Raw genomic sequence first — 19,205 nt, forward strand, 5'->3', positions numbered from 1 at the left:
GGAAAGATAAATAACAAAGTGTTTGATCAAAACTAATGTTTCTTTTCTTGTATCCTTTTGAAAAACTTCACTAATGTAATGCCTTACAAGCTATCGCAACGTTAAAACACAGCGAATTCCATCCTTTGCAGACAGTGTAGTCTTAGGGTCTTCATATCCAAAATCCTGTCCGGGAACAAGCTGGAATTTAAAAGATTTGATGAAACGTGATAACAACACTTTACTCTCAAACTCAGCAAATGTTTGACCAATACAATGCCGTGGACCCAAAGAGAAAGGGAAATATGCATAGTGTCGAAATCTATTCTCATCTTCCTTATCTGCAGCAAATCGTTCAGGGATAAACTTCTCTGGATCTTTCCAATATTTCGGGCTGCGATGCAAGGCATAAGGCAAGAGGTTGACAGGAGTTCCAGCTGGGATAGAGTAACCTCCTAGTTCATCATCTTTGTCAATGAGACGAGTAAAACTTGGAACGCTAGGATGTAACCGCAGGGTCTCTTTGATCACAAGATTGGTGTATTGGAGTTTACTGAGGTCATCATTAGTAACAAACTGACGGGATCCAATAACATCCTCAACTTCCTGAGATAATCTTAAAGGAAAATAGATGGAATGTTTTTTAAAGTAAACCTTTGTTGCCAGCAGGACTTGCAAGGTAGAAATGTAAAAACGATATGTTGCACCCTACCTCACATGCAAAGTCAATGCTAAAACAAATTAATGATTAGGTTTAACCCTTGGCCTATTGCGATTACAAAAGTATTTCTTGGTTACAAAATCATTCCAAAATGTCACTAGGCAATCAGAAATAATAATACATGCATTTGTCACATACCATGACATACAGGGCAAAATTACTGAATTCTGATTGGCTGAGACAGAAGGCACTGTTTCTTAATCAAGAGGGTATGATTACTTGATCCTGATTGGTTAACAGTTGCTAAGCCAGAGTAAGCGAGGTTACAAAAGAATCTTTATCCACATATAAAACAAGTTTAAGCCTTATTTCTGTTGACAGCAACAATTTATTGAATTTAACTTTAACTGATTGAAAGCATGTTTGCTGTAATTTTAAGACTGAAGTCTTCATTAAATAAATAAAATGCACAAATAATTAGTAATTAAAAAAAAACTCAAATGTTCATTGAACTGATTGGTCAGTTAAGTTAATTGTAATTTGTTGCATCTTTGAACTGCCTTCCCTCAATAAGATTACCCGTCATGTGATAAAGATGTAATCACAATGAGTCCTTGTGCAATGAAGGATTAATTTCACTTGTATTTTCAAAGTTTTCAAAATTGCCCTTGTCACAACTTTTGTGAAAACTTTGAAAATATGTGTGAAATCAATCCTTAATTGCCCCCAGGCACATGCGATTACCTATACTAATCACCACCCAAAACACCACGCAGAAAACAAAATAAATCATGACTATCAAATACAAAAATTCAAAACAGCGAAAAGCTATAAAAGGAAAATAACATTCTCTTCCAATCATAATAGGTCAAATTTTTATTTGAAAAGCAGTATCTCTGTCTGTTGAGTTGCATGCATGTATAAACCAATAATAATAATAATAATAATAATAATGAGACGAGTGGCTCCACTGCGAATACTAAACCTCGGTGGTTAGTGGAAGTGAGAAGAGCGTTTGAAAAGCTAGTCCCAGTCCCTCGGCAAGACAGTTTCCAACTTAACCAGACGAAGTGTGCAGACGCGATCAAGAAAAAACGCAACTGGAGTGCCCCGGGCCCCGATAGAATTGCAAACTACTGGTGGAAAAGGGCTGTCACTTTACATGAAGGGACTGCGGCTAGCTTCAAGACCATCTTAAAGGGCGAAGTCGGATATCCCAGCTGGTCCACAGGAGGGAGAACCAATCTGATCCCTAAGCCGGGCGAGCTCTCCAGTCAGAACCAGAGGCCTATAACCTGTTTGAACACGCAGGATAAGTGGTTTACCACCTGCTTATTGTCACCAATGGACGAACATCTGGAGACACACAACCTGTTAGAAGAAGAGCAAAGGGGAGCCAGGACCAAGTGCAGTGGGACCTTGGACAACTTAATGATTGACAGAATGGTTTGTCGAGATAGTCGAAATGGAAGCAGGAACCTAAGCATGGCTTGGATCGACGTGCGAAAGGCGTTCGATTCTGTAAGCCATGCTTGGTTGCAAGAAATGATGACGATGCACAAATTCCCCTTATGGATGTGCAGAACAGTGGCGAGACTGTGTGAAAGCTGGAATACGAAGATCACGGCCAGAACAAAGGAAGGATATGAAACCTCTGACGTCATAAGGTTCAACAAGGGCCTTCCACAGGGCGACGCTTTATGTCCGAGGTTGTTCACTTTATGCCTTAACCCAATATCTTGGAAGTTGAAAGCATCGGAAGGATACAAGCTGTCAAGACCACTGAGTGGCAAGATTACGCACTTGCTATACATAGATGATATGAAGATATATGCAGCGTCGAAGGATAAACTTGAGAGAGTAATGAAGACAGTTAAAGAAGCCATGGCAGATGTCGGTTTGGAGTGGAACGAGAAGAAGTGTTCTACAGCTCATGTAAGGAGAGGTTCATTGGACAGCAGTTTGGGAGGCACTGCCATCGGAGAAAGGCAGGTCATACAAAATCTGAAGAAGGGAGAAACTTACAAGTTTTTGGGAGTTTTAGAAAATTCTAAGCAAGAGGACAGCTCTGTTCTGTGGGGAGCTTCAAAGGTTTGCTTGCAGAGACTGTCAATTATATGGTCGAGCCCCCTATCGGACTTCCACAAAGTCTTAGCGTCTAATCAATACGCACTACCAGTTGTCACCTACCCTATGTGGACACTAACATGACCGCTCGCAGATCTACAACAACTCGATCGCGAAGCTCGCAAGATCATGAAAGAGAATGGAGGCTACCATCCACTCGGTTCAACCGAGTTGCTATACCTACCAAGGAAGTGTGGAGGCCGGGGACTGAAGTCATTTGAGAGCCTGTATAAGCAGACCAAAGTCAAGACCACAATGAAGCTGTACGCAAACGAAGATCGAACGATGAGTTTAGTGCGCGAGTTTGAAGAGAAGTGTGAACGAGCAGGAAGAAGATCACTCGTAAAGGACGCCAAGAAATTTGCTTTGGAAATGGACATTACTCTGGACCTTGCATACCCAGATCCCAAAGCGTTGCAAACTGACTCAGGTGAGGAATCACATGTTAAAGGAGTAGGGAGAACATTACGAGCGAGAGAAGAAGAGAGAAGCATGAGGGAAGTAAGAGAGCAGAGGTGGCAAGGAAAGCTGTTCGGAGAAAGATGGGATGATAACAAAGTTATTGACTGCTTCACTTGGCTTAGTAAGTGGAAGTCTGCACCTGTGCATACTGTTGCTGGAATCTATGAGTTATACCAGCAATTACTCCCCACTAAGCTGTACCACCAGAGCAAGACGAAGACGCTGACCACCTCGGATACCACGTGTCGTATGTGTGGAAAAGGGCCTGAATCTATGGCCCACGTGATTAGCGGATGTGGTACCTTGGCACAGACTAAGTACATGCAGAGACACAATGCAGCCTTGAAAATCCTTTTCTTCGAGTTCCTGAAAGACTTAGATCTTATCCAGTGTACCCCCCCTTGGTACTCTCCAGTCTCACCTAAACCCGAGTACAAGAATGACCGAGGGTGCGCGTCCTGGGATGTCCCAGTATTTGCTGAAAATACGGAAGTCAGGGCTAACAGAATTGATGCGAGAATTGTGGACAGAAAGGAGAAGAAAGTGATCCTTATTGAGATGAGCTGCCCTTGGGTTTCCAACAGAGAACAGAAGGAACAGGAGAAAACTGACAAGTATGCGCCGTTGAGATGGGAGATGCGCCAACAGTTCCCCGGCCACACTATCACACAGTTTAATGTGATAGTTGATGTACTAGGAGGCTACTCTATGGAGACGGCGGAGAAAGTTAGGAAGTTTTTAGGTTTGGATAGAGGGAACCAGGTTTTGTTTAATATGCAGAAGGCAGTTTTATCGTACACCCTAAACATAGCAAGGTCATTCAAGGTTTCAACGAGTTATTAAGGAATATTAACTCTTGTTCCTTTCTCAAATGTTGGTTCGTTAGTTATTACCAATTGGTTTGTAAATAGGTTTAACAGTAGGGATTGTTACACAATAGTGCCTTTTCCTACTTATATTTGAAAGCATACTTACGTACTACATACTGCATAATAATAATGATAATAATAATAATAATGATAATAATAATAATAATAATAATAATAATAATAATAATAATAATAATAATAATACAAAGTTATTGTCATATAATAGCTATATGGACAGATAAAAGTACAAAAATACTTACTTTTTCTCAACTTCAGGATGTTTTCCAATCTCTGCTAACAAAAATGACAACAAGGCTGCAGTTGTTTCTTGGCCTGTTTTTCAGCGTAAAAAAATAAAAAAAGAATTACCTGTACTTAACTTCTTCATTTCGACTGCATACTGCTAGTCTTCATCAGGCAATGAGGTTGACTGGTTACGCGTCACCTTTTGAGCAGGATGCTCCACTGTGATTGGTTGGTTTTCAGCAGCTGTGATTGGTGCATTTCGATCCTCAATGTTTCGGTGTGTTGTTCCTTCAGCGGTCCGCTGTCGACTGGTTCTCCTGTTGTTGTGTTTCTTAATCGTGGGCATCCATGCTTCCAGAATTTCTAAGTATTCCACTATCCCTGTTGATGTTGTTAGGGTGAAGTCTTATGTGAATCGCCTCTTTGACCCTGCTTGTGTACCAATGAGGATCATGCTCAATAAACTTTTCTTGGTTCCAAAGCAGTTGTGTCTGGTGTTGTTGGCATGTTCTGAAACAGCGGAGGTCTGCATATGGGTTGTGTCCGGTGTAGGTATGGGTTAGTTAGGGACACAACCCGTACCGAGACCTCCGCACAACCTGTACCCAGACCTCTGCTGTTTCAGAACACGCTAACCTGGTTGTTTGGACACAACCTGCTTTGGAACCAAGAAAAGTTTATTGATCGTGATCCTCACTGGTACACACACAGGGTCAAAGAGGCGATTCACATAAGACTTCACCCTAACAACATCAACAGGGATAGTGGAATACTTAGAAATTCTGGAAGCATGGATGCCCACGATTAAGAAACACAATGAGATGAGAACCATACGACAGCGGACTGCTGAACGAACAACACACCGAAACAGTGAGGATCAAAATGCATCAATCACCGCAGAGCATCCTGCTTAAAAGGTGACGCGTATTAAACCACTCAACCTCATCACCTAATGAAGACTAGCAGTATGCAGTCGAAACGTCGCGATCTACATCACAAGTGACTATAGGTAAAGGTAAAGGTACACCTTATTTAACGTCAGAAGTTCCTTTACTCTATAGAGAGTACTCTTTTCCAGGAAGCCGACAGTGCGCTCATTTTACCCCCCTCTTTCCATCAGTGCTCCATTTTAAGGGTATTTAAAGCTACTTAGGCTACACTGAAAGGAAAGAAGTCGAAACAAGGATGTGAGATCCGGGGATCGAACTCGGGACCTCTTGCACCAAGGCCGCGCACTAACCAACTGTGCCACCCTTGCTCCTACATCGTGAGACAAACGAGAATACTTTATTATTATTGTACTAATCACCACAATGAATAACAGCAACCTTTTTTACGACATTAACTTCTTCATTTGCTGAAAAATTTTATGAATGACTTAAAAACACTCTTTCTTTAAAATAACCAAAGTAGAGGTTTTGTCCCCTCGTCTGATGTAAATAGCTCTTGTTGTATATTTTTCAACAAAGCCATTCCCACTTACAGTTACCCCATTGACCCCTGAGAGTGATACTTAGGAGATTTTACTCTGTCTAGCACCAGACAATTTTACTCATCAGCTGGGGGCATCCTAGGGTACCTGAGAAGTCATTGGGTTAAGCAGTCAAAAACTACTTAACCCATTAACCCATATAATGCCCCCTCCTTATTACTGCATATAAAATGCTATGGATTGGTTGACTGCCTCCGTAAACAGAAAATAATGAAATGGGTTCAAAGGATGGGGGAGGGGGGAGGGGGGGAGGGGGGGGAGGGGAAGATTGCAGCCAGTAAGTCACTTACCATGTCCCAGTCCTATATACACTACGGGTTTTCACTCACCAGCAACAAAGAAGGTCACAAAGTGATCAATGAGTTCTTCATACTCGACAGTGCTATCTTCATTTGTTGACTTGAGAATATAAGTGAGAATGTCACTTGGTACATCTTCACCAGTCTTAATGGCCTTCCTTCTTTCATCGATTAGTTTCTTCCCGGTATCCCTCACAAACTGAATTGCAGCAATAATTGAACTTTGATAGGCATAGCTGTTGATGTTGATGAAATAAAATGGGTGTGTAAGGCACCAAATTGGTGCAGCTAAACATTCTTTAAAGGCAGCTGGGAATATAGAATCTCCTTCAATTATTTTTGAATCCATACCAAAGGCAACCTATCAAGAAAGGAAACATTAAGTATCAGATTTTTTGTGGTTAATTTATGACCAGTTGAATACAACTCATTCAAAAAATACCCCATTATGTAATTACCACAGGAAATACAATGCAAAAATGTGTAAGTGATGCACAACGTATGACCAAAATGTTCTAAAATACCATAATTCTTTCCAAAATTATATTTCCTTTAGGTAGTCTCATCAACATTAGTCCCAGGAGTAACCTTGGTAACTTGAAATTCTAATCATGATTATCATAGTTGTTTAACTTGTTGTGATTGTCTTGCATTAAAAACTTGAACTTTTATTGACATTTTGTTGTAAATCATATTCGTGTTAGTTAACATGAAAACTTACTTGACCTGCATATAATTTAAGCATTAATTTATAAAATTAATATAGTTGAGTCAAACTTAAGTATCCACTGGGTGCTTGGAAAATTTTCACCTAGAAAATGCAGGCCTCAGACAAAAACACAATTTTACCAAAAAATGAAAACATCAGACCCCTTGGGTGTCCCACAAACACAAATCCGTATACTCCAGTGGACCTTTTATATATGTGAAAACAAATGTGTCATGTGCCTTTTACTCTTGTTATTTAGCTTAGCAACCAGGGCCCAGTTGTCACAAATCCATAGTTAAAAATATTACAGATTACTGATAACTAAGGTTTTAATTTTACCCGTCAGAAAAGCCTGACAAATGAATGTAATTTTATGCCACAACAAAACAAAAATTTAAGCCAAAACTGAAGGCTATTTGACATTTTTGATATGATTATTGTTAAATTAATATTATTTCTTTCTGAAAATCTTGTGGATATTTTTTGATCAATAAATAAACTCCAATGTGAGTTTCCAGTAATTCAGGATTAGCTCAATCAGGCTTTCGACAACTGGGTTCAGTATAATCAATATTCAATTTTTTTTAATTTAACCTTTTTGTTTGAACAAATTCAGGGGTTACCAAGGAATTCTATGTCTGTCAACTTACATGTGGCTTAATAACTAACCCTAGCACTATTTGTTTGCAAGTTTAAACTAACATTTAAACTAAGACTTTTAATGAAATAAATACTTAAAATAGACTTCAACAATATATGATTACAAATCAATTTATAACCGGACATTCATTTTATCATCTGCAACGCTCCCCCTACCCATGGACTACTTATTCATACCAATCAATTTTATTGGAAAACTAAATCCTACATAATTTTTTTCCCAAAAAAAATGATTTGGGAGCTTTAAGCATATTTCTAGGGGTCTTGTGGAAAAATGATGCCCTACTAGTCTGGCAAATGAGTCCCAATGAAGATCATGCAACCATATCTGATTTCTTCTTTCAGTAAAAAGTTGATGAAATCCTCTTCCACAAGAGTTCCCTGCTAGCAGAGATCTCTTCTTTTCTGCATTCACTGGACTGACGAGTACTAGAAAAGAAACCTCTGCCATGGGTCAGAACTTACTTTGATACAACTGCCGTCCACTACCTTGGACAGTACTCTTCGAAACGCATGTCCCAGGATATGTTTGCTGACTGTAACTTGGGCCCGTTGTGTCACGTACATTCCTTTACAGTAATTCTGCTGTTGCTAAGTGAGCCCATACAACATGTGAAGTATCATGTGAGGATTTGGTCGCTAAATAACAGCCGCGCATGCTCAACACAGTGATTTTCTACCCATAGCAGAGGTATCTTTTAGCCCCATGAAAGCAAACGAAAAGAAACCTCGGCTAGCAGGGAACCACAAGGGGGGTGTTGGAAAATAATTGGAATCTCTCTCTCACCTTACCACTGAATAGAACATTATTTAATTAAACCACAAAATAGGTATCACAATTCGAAATATTTTCCATCCCATTGTACTGGTCAGATCTTCAACACATGAACATTTTTTTTCAAAATATTTTAACAGTACAAACTCTTTGCCCACCTTCGCAATTATGTCAAGAGTAATTTTGTTGAACTCATCAGCCATCAGTACTTCGGTTTTTCCATCAGCCAACTCAGTTAGCTTTTCCAGGAAAACGTCACAACTTGCATTAAACTGCTCAGTTAGTTCCTTTAAATAAGTTTTGTGAAAAGCAGGATTAAGTGAAAGTCGTTTTACTTTCCATTTCTCGTGATCGGTTTCTGTAACTAGACCTTTTCCTAGAAACCTCTCTCCAAAGACGTATGCTAGTTTATTGTATGACCAAGCATCTTTCGGATAGTTGCAAGTAATGAGCACTTTCTTGGCTAAATCAGCTTCTGAAACATAAATAATGGGAAGATGAAACAACCAGACGACCATAACTGGGCCATATTCTTGGGCTAGTAGATTCAACACTTGCACTCCACTGTAACCATGCTTCTCTTTAAGACGTTGAATTCCCTTGACATTTCCCCAGAAAAATCCGTCACGCTTGGGGCCTGGAATGTGATCCAGTTTCTTGTGTTTGTGATGCAGGTGTACTACGAAGCAAAACACTAGCGTGAAAGAAGCTAAACACATGCATACAAGGAGAAAATAAAGGATTGCGGCCATAGCCATGCTGAGTGCTGGCTGTTGATACTGGAATGCTTCAGGGGTGGAATGTTTGTAAAAGTGTTTGTGACCACCGACAACATGTGACAACCATCGAAGATGCAACATGGAGGCGAAACAAAACGTCATATGCTAAGTCACGTGCTATTCTCATAATTTTAGGGCGCGTTCGATTGACCCTATTCCCGAATAAGAATACGTGGAGTGATGATAAAAGCGGTATGTTTGGTGCGTTTCGAAGCAGCAAGGATAAAAAAATATGTTTAAAATAGCATTTTAGCAGATGTTTGACAATTTTAATGTGAATCTCCGCAAAAACGAAGGCCGTTTCTAACTTATATTCCACGTATTCCTATTCCGGATTACGGTCAATCGAACGCACCCTTAATTACAACTGAAAGGTCGTCTGGTTTAACTGCAGGATGCCCGGCCACTCCAAAACACTTCCAAAAAAGATTGCAGCTACGGGGCTTCTTGGTTTCATGGCCATGTTCAAACAATGGCTAAGTTTTCATCTGCTTAAAATACGAACAAATAACAAAAAAACCTCAGGGTACTGCTTACTTCGTTCTTATAAAGAGTGAAAGGTGAGGCATCCCATAGCGACGATCGTCAGGGATATAGAAATACAACTGAGGTTACTTAAACCCTTCTTGGGTGTCCTCCACCAAAACAATTCGTACATGTGCTCTTTTCAAGAAAACCCCACAAAATATATGCCTTTGAAGAGGGCTTGCTGCTATGTGGAATGGCCTTAACAACAAAGTTAAGGAGGCGCTTGAGCTCAACTCTCTCGGGTCTGTTACAATTTGTGGGATTTGTGGAAGAACTTATTTTAGTTGTTATGAACCTTGTTAGGTAATTCATATTTCACATGAAATATCATTTCCCACCAATATTGTGATGTTCTTCGACTTCTCATTCTACGAGGACAGTCAGTCATACTTTTGTAACAAAGAGTAGAAATATACCTTGAAACCACTTTCACTGAAAAAAGCTCTAACTGCAAAAAGCGCGCGAAAAACCTCGTTCCGTTCGAGGAAGAAAATCCCAACACCCTCTCCCATGGTCCTGTACTTTTTTTGTCACCTAATGGTTTGATCACATGAAAAGAAAAAGCTATTTTCAAGTGTATGGAAAGATAAATAACAAAGTGTTTGATCAAAACTAATGTTTCTTTTCTTGTATCCTTTTCAAAAACTTCACTAATGTAATGCCTTACAAGCTATCGCAACGTTAAAACACAGCGAATTCCATCCTTTGCAGACAGTGTAGTCTTAGGGTCTTCATATCCAAAATCCTGTCCGGGAACAAGCTGGAATTTAAAAGATTTGATGAAACGTGATAACAACACTTTACTCTCAAACTCAGCAAATGTTTGACCAATACAATGCCGTGGACCCAAAGAGAAAGGGAAATATGCATAGCGTCGATATCTATTCTCATCTTCCTTATCTGCAGCAAACCGTTCAGGGATAAACTTCTCTGGATCTTTCCAATATTTCGGGCTGCGATGCAAGGCATAAGGCAAGAGGTTGACAGGAGTTCCAGCTGGGATAGAGTAACCTCCTAGTTCATCATCTTTGTCAATGAGACGAGTAAAACTTGGAACGCTAGGATGTAACCGCAGGGTCTCTTTGATCACAAGATTGGTGTATTGGAGTTTACTGAGGTCATCATTAGTAACAAACTGACGGGATCCAATAACATCCTCAACTTCCTGAGATAATCTTAAAGGAAAATAGATGGAATGTTTTTTAAAGTAAACCTTTGTTGCCAGCAGGACTTGCAAGGTAGAAATGTAAAAACGATATGTTGCACCCTACCTCACATGCAAAGTCAATGCTAAAACAAATTAATGATTAGGTTTAACCCTTGGCCTATTGCGATTACAAAAGTATTTCTTAGTTACAAAATCATTCCAAAATGTCACTAGGCAATCAGAAATAATAATACATGCATTTATCACATACCATGACATACAGGGCAAAATTACTGAATTCTGATTGGCTGAGACAGAAGGCACTGTTTCTTAATCAAGAGGGTATGATTACTTGATCCTGATTGGTTAACAGTTGCTAAGCCAGAGTAAGCGAGGTTACTAAAGAATCTTTATCCACATATAAAACAAGTTTAAGCCTTATTTCTGTTGACAGCAACAATTTATTGAATTGAACTTTAACTGATTGAAAGCGTGTTTGCTGTAATTTTAAGACTGAAGTCTTCATTAAATAAATAAAATGCACAAATAATTAGTAATTTAAAAAAAAAACTCAAGTGTTCATTGAACTGATTGGTCAGTTAGTTAATTGTAATTTGTTGCATCTTTGAACTGCCTTCCCTCAATAAGATTACCCGTCATGTGATAAAGATGTAATCGCAATGAGTTTTTGTGCAATTAAGGATTAATTTCACTTGTATTTTCAAAGTTTTTCAAAATTGCCCTTGTCACAACTTTTGTGAAAACTTTGAAAATATGTGTGAAATCAATCCTTAATTGCCCTCAGGGGCCCATGCAATTACATATACTAATCACCACCCAAAAGGCTCCACTGCGAATACTAAACCTTGGTGGTTTTAGTGGAAGTGAGAAGAGCGTTTGAAAAGCTAGTCCCAGTCCCTCGGCAAGACAGTTTCCAACTTAACCAGATGAAGTGTGCAGACGCGATCAAGAAAAAAACGCAACTGGAGTGCCCCGGGCCCCGATAGAATTGCAACTACTGGTGGAAAAGGGCTGTCACTTTACATGAAGGGACTGCGGCTAGCTTCAACACCATCTTAATGGGCGAAGTCGGATATCCCAGCTGGTTCACAGGAGGGAGAACCAATCTGATCCCTAAGCCGGGCGAGCTCTCCAGTCAGAACCAGAGGCCTATACCTGTTTGAACACGCAGCATAAGTGGGTTACCACCTGCTTATTGTCACCAATGGACGAACATCTGGAGACACACAACCTGTTAGAAGAAGAGCAAAGGGGAGCCAGGACCAAGTGCAGTGGGACCTTGGACAACTTAATGATTGACAGAATGGTTTGTCGAGATAGTCGAAATGGAAGCAGGAACCTAAGCATGGCTTGGATCGATGTGCGAAAGGCGTTCGATTCTGTAAGCCATGCTTGGTTGCAAGAAATGATGACGATGCACAAATTCCCCTTATGGATGTGCAGAACAGTGGCGAGACTGTGTGAAAGCTGGAATACGAAGATCACGGCCAGAACAAAGGAAGGATATGAAACCTCTGACGTCATAAGGTTCAACAAAGGCCTTCCACAGGGCGACGCTTTATGTCCGAGGTTGTTCACTTTATGCCTTAACCCAATATCTTGGAAGTTGAAAGCATCGGAAGGATACAAGCTGTCAAGACCACTGAGTGGCAAGATTACGCACTTGCTATACATAGATGATATGAAGATATATGCAGCGTCGAAGGATAAACTTGAGAGAGTAATGAAGACAGTTAAAGAAGCCATGGCAGATGTCGGTTTGGAGTGGAACGAGAAGAAGTGTTCTACAGCTCATGTAAGGAGAGGTTCATTGGACAGCAGTTTGGGAGGCACTGCCATCGGAGAAAGGCAGGTCATACAAAATCTGAAGAAGGGAGAAACTTACAAGTTTTTGGGAGTTTTAGAAAATTCTAAGCAAGAGGACAGCTCTGTTCTGTGGGGAGCTTCAAAGGTTTGCTTGCAGAGACTGTCAATTATATGGTCGAGCCCCCTATCGGACTTCCACAAAGTCTTAGCGTCTAATCAATACGCACTACCAGTTGTCACCTACCCTATGTGGACACTAACATGGCCGCTCGCAGATCTACAACAACTCGATCGCGAAGCTCGCAAGATCATGAAAGAGAATGGAGGCTACCATCCACTCGGTTCAACCGAGTTGCTATACCTACCAAGGAAGTGTGGAGGCCGGGGACTGAAGTCATTTGAGAGCCTGTATAAGCAGACCAAAGTCAAGACCACAATGAAGCTGTACGCAAACGAAGATCGAACGATGAGTTTAGTGCGCGAGTTTGAGGAGGAGTGTGAACGAGCAGGAAGAAGATCACTCGTAAAGGACGCCAAGAAATTTGCTTTGGAAATGGACATTACTCTGGACCTTGCATACCCAGATCCCAAAGCGTTGCAAACTGACTCAGGTGAGGAATCACATGTTAAAGGAGTAGGGAGAACATTACGAGCGAGAGAAGAAGAGAGAAGCATGAGGGAAGTAAGAGAGCAGAGGTGGCAAGGAAAGCTGTTCGGAGAAAGATGGGATGATAACAAAGTTATTGACTGCTTCACTTGGCTTAGTAAGTGGAAGTCTGCACCTGTGCATACTGTTGCTGGAATCTATGAGTTATACCAGCAATTACTCCCCACTAAGCTGTACCACCAGAGCAAGACGAAGACGCTGACCACCTCGGATACCACGTGTCGTATGTGTGGAAAAGGGCCTGAATCTATGGCCCACGTGATTAGCGGATGTGGTACCTTGGCACAGACTAAGTACATGCAGAGACACAATGCAGCCTTGAAAATCCTTTTCTTCGAGTTCCTGAAAGACTTAGATCTTATCCAGTGTACCCCCCCCTTGGTACTCTCCAGTCTCACCTAAACCCGAGTACAAGAATGACCGAGGGTGCGCGTCCTGGGATGTCCCAGTATTTGCTGAAAATACGGAAGTCAGGGCTAACAGAATTGATGCGAGAATTGTGGACAGAAAGGAGAAGAAAGTGATCCTTATTGAGATGAGCTGCCCTTGGGTTTCCAACGGAGAACAGAAGGAACAGGAGAAAACTGACAAGTATGCGCCGTTGAGATGGGAGATGCGCCAACAGTTCCCCGGCCACACTATCACACAGTTTAATGTGATAGTTGATGTACTAGGAGGCTACTCTATGGAGACGGCGGAGAAAGTTAGGAAGTTTTTAGGTTTGGATAGAGGGAACCAGGTTTTGTTTAATATGCAGAAGGCAGTTTTATCGTACACCCTAAACATAGCAAGGTCATTCAAGGTTTCTACTATTTATTAAGTAATATTATCTCTTGTTCCTTTCTCAAATGTTGGTTCGTTAGTTATTACCAATTGGTTTGTAAATAGGTTTAACAGTAGGGATTGTTACACAATAGTGCCTTTTCCTACTTATATTTGTAAGCATACTTACGTACTACATACTGCATAATAATAATGATAATAATAATAATAATGATAATAATAATAATAATAATAATAACAATAATAATTATAACAATAATAATAATACAAAGTTATTGTCATATAATAGCTATATGGACAGATAAAAGTACAAAAATACTAACTTTTTCTCAACTTCAGGATGTTTTCCAATCTCTGCTAACAAAAATGACAACAAGGCTGCAGTTGTTTCTTGGCCTGTTTTTCAGCGTAAAAAAATAAAAAAAGAATTACCTGTACTTAACTTCTTCATTTCGACTGCATACTGCTAGTCTTCATCAGGCAATGAGGTTGACTGGTTATGCGCCACCTTTTGAGCAGGATGCTCCACTGTGATTGGTTGGTTTTCAGCAGTTGTGATTAGTGCATTTCGATCCTCACTGTTTCTGTGTGTTGTTCCTTCAGCGGTCCGCTGTCGACTGGTTCTCCTGTTGTTGTGTTTCTTAATCGTGGGCATCCATGCTTCCAGAATTTCTAAGTATTCCACTATCCCTGTTGATGTTGTTAGGGTGAAGTCTTATGTGAATCGTCTCTTTGACCCTGCTTGTGTACCAATGAGGATCATGTTCAATAAACTTTTCTTGGTTCCAAAGCAGTTGTGTCTGGTGTTGTTGGCGTTTTCTGAAACAGCGGAGGTCTGCATATGGGTTGTGTCCGGTGTAGGTATGGGTTAGTTAGGGACACAACCCGTACCGAGACCTCCGCAAAACCTGTACCCAGACCTCTGCTGTTTCAGAACACGCTAACCCGGTTGTTTGGACACAACCTGCTTTGGAACCAAGAAAAGTTTATTGATCGTGATCCTCATTGGTACACACACAGGGTCAAAGAGGCGATTCACATAAGACTTCACCCTAACAACATCAACAGGGATAGTGGAATACTTAGAAATTCTGGAAGCATGGATGCCCACGATTAAGAAACACAATGAGATGAGAACCATACGACAGCGGACTGCTGAACGAACAACACACCGAAACAGTGAGGATCAAAATGCATCAATCACCGCAGAGCATCCTGCTTAAAAGGTGACGCGTATTAAACCAATCAACCTCATCGCCTAATGAAGACTAGCAGTATGCAGTCGAAACGTCGCAATTTACATCACAAGTGACTACAGGTAAAGGTAAAGATACACCTTATTTAACGTCAGAAGTTCCTTTACTCTATAGAGAGTACTCTTTTCCAGGAAGCCGACAGTGCGCTCATTTTACCCCCCTCTTTCCATCAGTGCTCCATTTTAAGGGTATTTAAAGCTACTTAGGCTACACTGAAAGGAAAGAAGTCGAAACAAGGATGTGAGATCCGGGGATCGAACTCGGGACCTCTTGCACCAAGGCCGCGCACTAACCAACTGTGCCACCCTTGCTCCTACATCGTGAGACAAACGAGAATACTTTATTATTATTGTACTAATCACCACAATGAATAACAGCAACCTTTTTTACGACATTAACTTCTTCATTTGCTGAAAAATTTTATGAATGACTTAAAAACACTCTTTCTTTAAAATAACCAAAGTAGAGGTTTTGTCCCCTCGTCTGATGTAAATAGCTCTTGTTGTATATTTTTCAACAAAGCCATTCCCACTTACAGTTACCCCATTGACCCCTGGGAGTGATACTTAGGAGATTTTACTCTGTCTAGCACCAGACAATTTTACTCATCAGCTGGGGGCATCCTAGGGTACCTGAGAAGTCATTGGGTTAAGCAGTCAAAAACTACTTAACCCATTAACCCATATAATGCCCCCTCCTTATTACTGCATATAAAATGCTATGGATTGGTTGACTGCCTCCGTAAACAGAAAATAATGAAATGGGTTCAAAGGATGGGGGAGGGGGAGGGGGGGAGGGGAAGATTGCAGCCAGTAAGTCACTTACCATGTCCCAGTCCTATATACACTACGGGTTTTCACTCACCAGCAACAAAGAAGGTCACAAAGTGATCAATGAGTTCTTCATACTCGACAGTGCTATCTTCATTTGTTGACTTGAGAATATAAGTGAGAATGTCACTTGGTACATCTTCACCAGTCTTAATGGCCTTCCTTCTTTCATCGATTAGTTTCTTCCCGGTATCCCTCACAAACTGAATTGCAGCAATAATTGAACTTTGATAGGCATAGCTGTTGATGTTGATGAAATAAAATGGGTGTGTAAGGCACCAAATTGGTGCAGCTAAACATTCTTTAAAGGCAGCTGGGAATATAGAATCTCCTTCAATTATTTTTGAATCCATACCAAAGGCAACCTATCAAGAAAGGAAACATTAAGTATCAGATTTTTTGTGGTTAATTTATGACCAGTTGAATACAACTCATTCAAAAAATACCCCATTATGTAATTACCACAGGAAATACAATGCAAAAATGTGTAAGTGATGCACAACGTATGACCAAAATGTTCTAAAATACCATAATTCTTTCCAAAATTATATTTCCTTTAGGTAGTCTCATCAACATTAGTCCCAAGAATAACCTTGGTAACTTGAAATTCTAATCATGATTATCATAGTTGTTTAACTTGTTGTGATTGTCTTGCATTAAAAACTTGAACTTTTATTGACATTTTGTTGTAAATCATATTCGTGTTAGTTAACATGAAAACTTACTTGACCTGCATATAATTTAAGCATTAATTTATAAAATTAATATAGTTGAGTCAAACTTAAGTATCCACTGGGTGCTTGGAAAATTTTCACCAAGAAAATGCAGGCCTCAGACAAAAACACAATTTTACCAAAATATGAAAACATCAGACCCCTTGGGTGTCCCACAAACACAAATCCGTATACTCCAGTGGACCTTTTTATATATGTGTCAAAACAAATGTGTCATGTGCCTTTTACTCTTGTTGTTTAGCTTAGCAACCAGGGCCCAGTTGTCACAAATCCATAGTTAAAAATATTACAGATTACTGATAACTAAGGTTTTAATTTTACCCGTCAGAAAAGCCTGACAAATGAATGTAATTTTATGCCACAACAAAACAAAAATGTAAGCCAAAACTGAAGGCTATTTGACATTTTTGATATGATTATTGTTAAATTAATATTATTTCTTTCTGAAAATCTTGTGGATATTTTTTTGATCAATAAGTAAACTCCAATGTGAGTTTCCAGTAATTCAGGATTAGCTCAATCAGGCTTTCGACAACTGGGTTCAGTATAATCAATATTCAATTTTTTTTAATTTAACCTTTTTGTTTGAACAAATTCAGGGGTTACCAAGGAATTCTATGTCTGTCAACTTACATGTGGCTTAATAACTAACCCTAGCACTATTTGTTTGCAAGTTTAAACTAACATTTAAACTAAGACTTTTAATGAAATAAATACTTAAAATAGACTTCAACAATATATGATTACAAATCAATTTATAACCGGACATTCATTTTATCATCTGCAACGCTCCCCCTACCCATGGACTACTTATTCATACCAATCAATTTTATTGGAAAACTAAATCCTACATAATTTTTTTCCCAAAAAAAATGATTTTGGGAGCTTTAAGCATATTTCTAGGGGTCTTGTGGAAAAATGATGCCCTACTAGTCTGGCAAATGAGTCCCAATGAAGATCATGCAACCATATCTGATTTCTTCTTTCAGTAAAAAGTTGATGAAATCCTCTTCCACAAGAGTTCCCTGCTAGCAGAGATCTCTTCTTTTCTGCATTCACTGGACTGACGAGTACTAGAAAAGAAACCTCTGCCATGGGTCAGAACTTACTTTGATACAACTGCCGTCCACTACCTTGGACAGTACTCTTCGAAACGCATGTCCCAGGATATGTTTGCTGACTGTAACTTGGGCCCGTTGTGTCACGTACATTCCTTTACAGTAATTCTGCTGTTGTTAAGTGAGCCCATACAACATGTGAAGTATCATGTGAGGATTTGGTCGCTAAATAACAGCCGCGCATGCTCAACACAGTGATTTTCTACCCATAGCAGAGGTATCTTTTAGCCCCATGAAAGCAAACGAAAAGAAACCTCGGCTAGCAGGGAACCACAAGGGGGGTGTTGGAAAATAATTGGAATCTCTCTCTCACCTTACCACTGAATAGAATATTATTTAATTAAACCACAAAATAGGTATCACAATTCGAAATATTTTCCATCCCATTGTACTGGTCAGATCTTCAACACATGAACATTTTTTTTTTAATATTTTAACAGTACAAACTCTTTGCCCACCTTCGCAATTATGTCAAGAGTAATTTTGTTGAACTCATCAGCCATCAGTACTTCGGTTTTTCCATCAGCCAACTCAGTTAGCTTTTCCAGGAAAACGTCACAACTTGCATTAAACTGCTCAGTTAGTTCCTTTAAATAAGTTTTGTGAAAAGCAGGATTAAGTGAAAGTCGTTTTACTTTCCATTTCTCGTGATCGGTTTCTGTAACTAGACCTTTTCCTAGAAACCTCTCTCCAAAGACGTATGCTAGTTTATTGTATGACCAAGCATCTTTCGGATAGTTGCAAGTAATGAGCACTTTCTTGGCTAAATCAGCTTCTGAAACATAAATAATGGGAAGATGAAACAACCAGACGACCATAACTGGACCATATTCTTGGGCTAGTAGATTCAACACTTGCACTCCACTGTAACCATGCTTCTCTTTAAGACGTTGAATTCCCTTGACATTTCCCCAGAAAAATCCGTCACGCTTGGGGCCTGGAATGTGATCCAGTTTCTTGTGTTTGTGATGCAGGTGTACTACGAAGCAAAACACTAGCGTGAAAGAAGCTAAACACATGCATACAAGGAGAAAATAAAGGATTGCGGCCATAGCCATGCTGAGTGCTGGCTGTTGATACTGGAATGCTTCAGGGGTGGAATGTTTGTAAAAGTGTTTGTGACCACCGACAACATGTGACAACCATCGAAGATGCAACATGGAGGCGAAACAAAATGTCATATGCTAAGTCACGTGCTATTCTCATAATTTTAGGGCGCGTTCGATTGACCCTATTCCCGAATAAGAATACGTGGAG

The 19,205-nt window shown here is 40.0% G+C and overlaps 3 protein-coding genes across 3 annotated transcripts in view; 1 reads left to right on the forward strand and 2 right to left on the reverse strand.

The window, feature by feature from the left end:
• The window catches only part of LOC138056686 (cholesterol 24-hydroxylase-like), a 9,621-nt gene extending 438 nt beyond the window's left edge, over positions 1 to 9,183 (reverse strand). The window contains exons 1-4 of the mRNA XM_068902539.1: positions 8,438 to 9,183; positions 6,166 to 6,496; positions 4,359 to 4,431; positions 1 to 595 (exon numbers count right to left, since the gene is read on the reverse strand). The exon at positions 1 to 595 is cut by the window's left edge and continues 438 nt beyond it. Coding sequence (XP_068758640.1) covers positions 91 to 595; positions 4,359 to 4,431; positions 6,166 to 6,496; positions 8,438 to 9,160 — 1,632 coding nt within the window. The 5' untranslated portion in view covers positions 9,161 to 9,183 and the 3' untranslated portion in view covers positions 1 to 90. The remainder of the gene's footprint in view (positions 596 to 4,358; positions 4,432 to 6,165; positions 6,497 to 8,437) is intronic.
• Positions 2,842 to 13,992, forward strand: LOC138056687 (uncharacterized). The gene is made up of 2 exons (XM_068902540.1): positions 2,842 to 3,197; positions 13,070 to 13,992. The coding sequence occupies exons 1-2, from the start codon at positions 2,897 to 2,899 to the stop codon at positions 13,627 to 13,629; spliced, it is 861 nt and encodes a 286-aa protein (XP_068758641.1). The 5' UTR covers positions 2,842 to 2,896; the 3' UTR covers positions 13,630 to 13,992.
• On the reverse strand, positions 10,122 to 19,139 carry LOC138056685 (cholesterol 24-hydroxylase-like). Its single transcript, XM_068902537.1, has 4 exons — positions 18,407 to 19,139; positions 16,131 to 16,461; positions 14,334 to 14,406; positions 10,122 to 10,761 (listed from the first exon to the last, which is right to left on the reverse strand). The coding sequence occupies exons 1-4, from the start codon at positions 19,127 to 19,129 to the stop codon at positions 10,257 to 10,259; spliced, it is 1,632 nt and encodes a 543-aa protein (XP_068758638.1). The 5' UTR covers positions 19,130 to 19,139; the 3' UTR covers positions 10,122 to 10,256.
• Positions 19,140 to 19,205: the final 66 nt, after the last annotated feature.

This window comes from Montipora capricornis, chromosome 7 (assembly GCF_036669925.1).
Source record: "Montipora capricornis isolate CH-2021 chromosome 7, ASM3666992v2, whole genome shotgun sequence".
NCBI lineage: Eukaryota > Metazoa > Cnidaria > Anthozoa > Scleractinia > Acroporidae > Montipora > Montipora capricornis.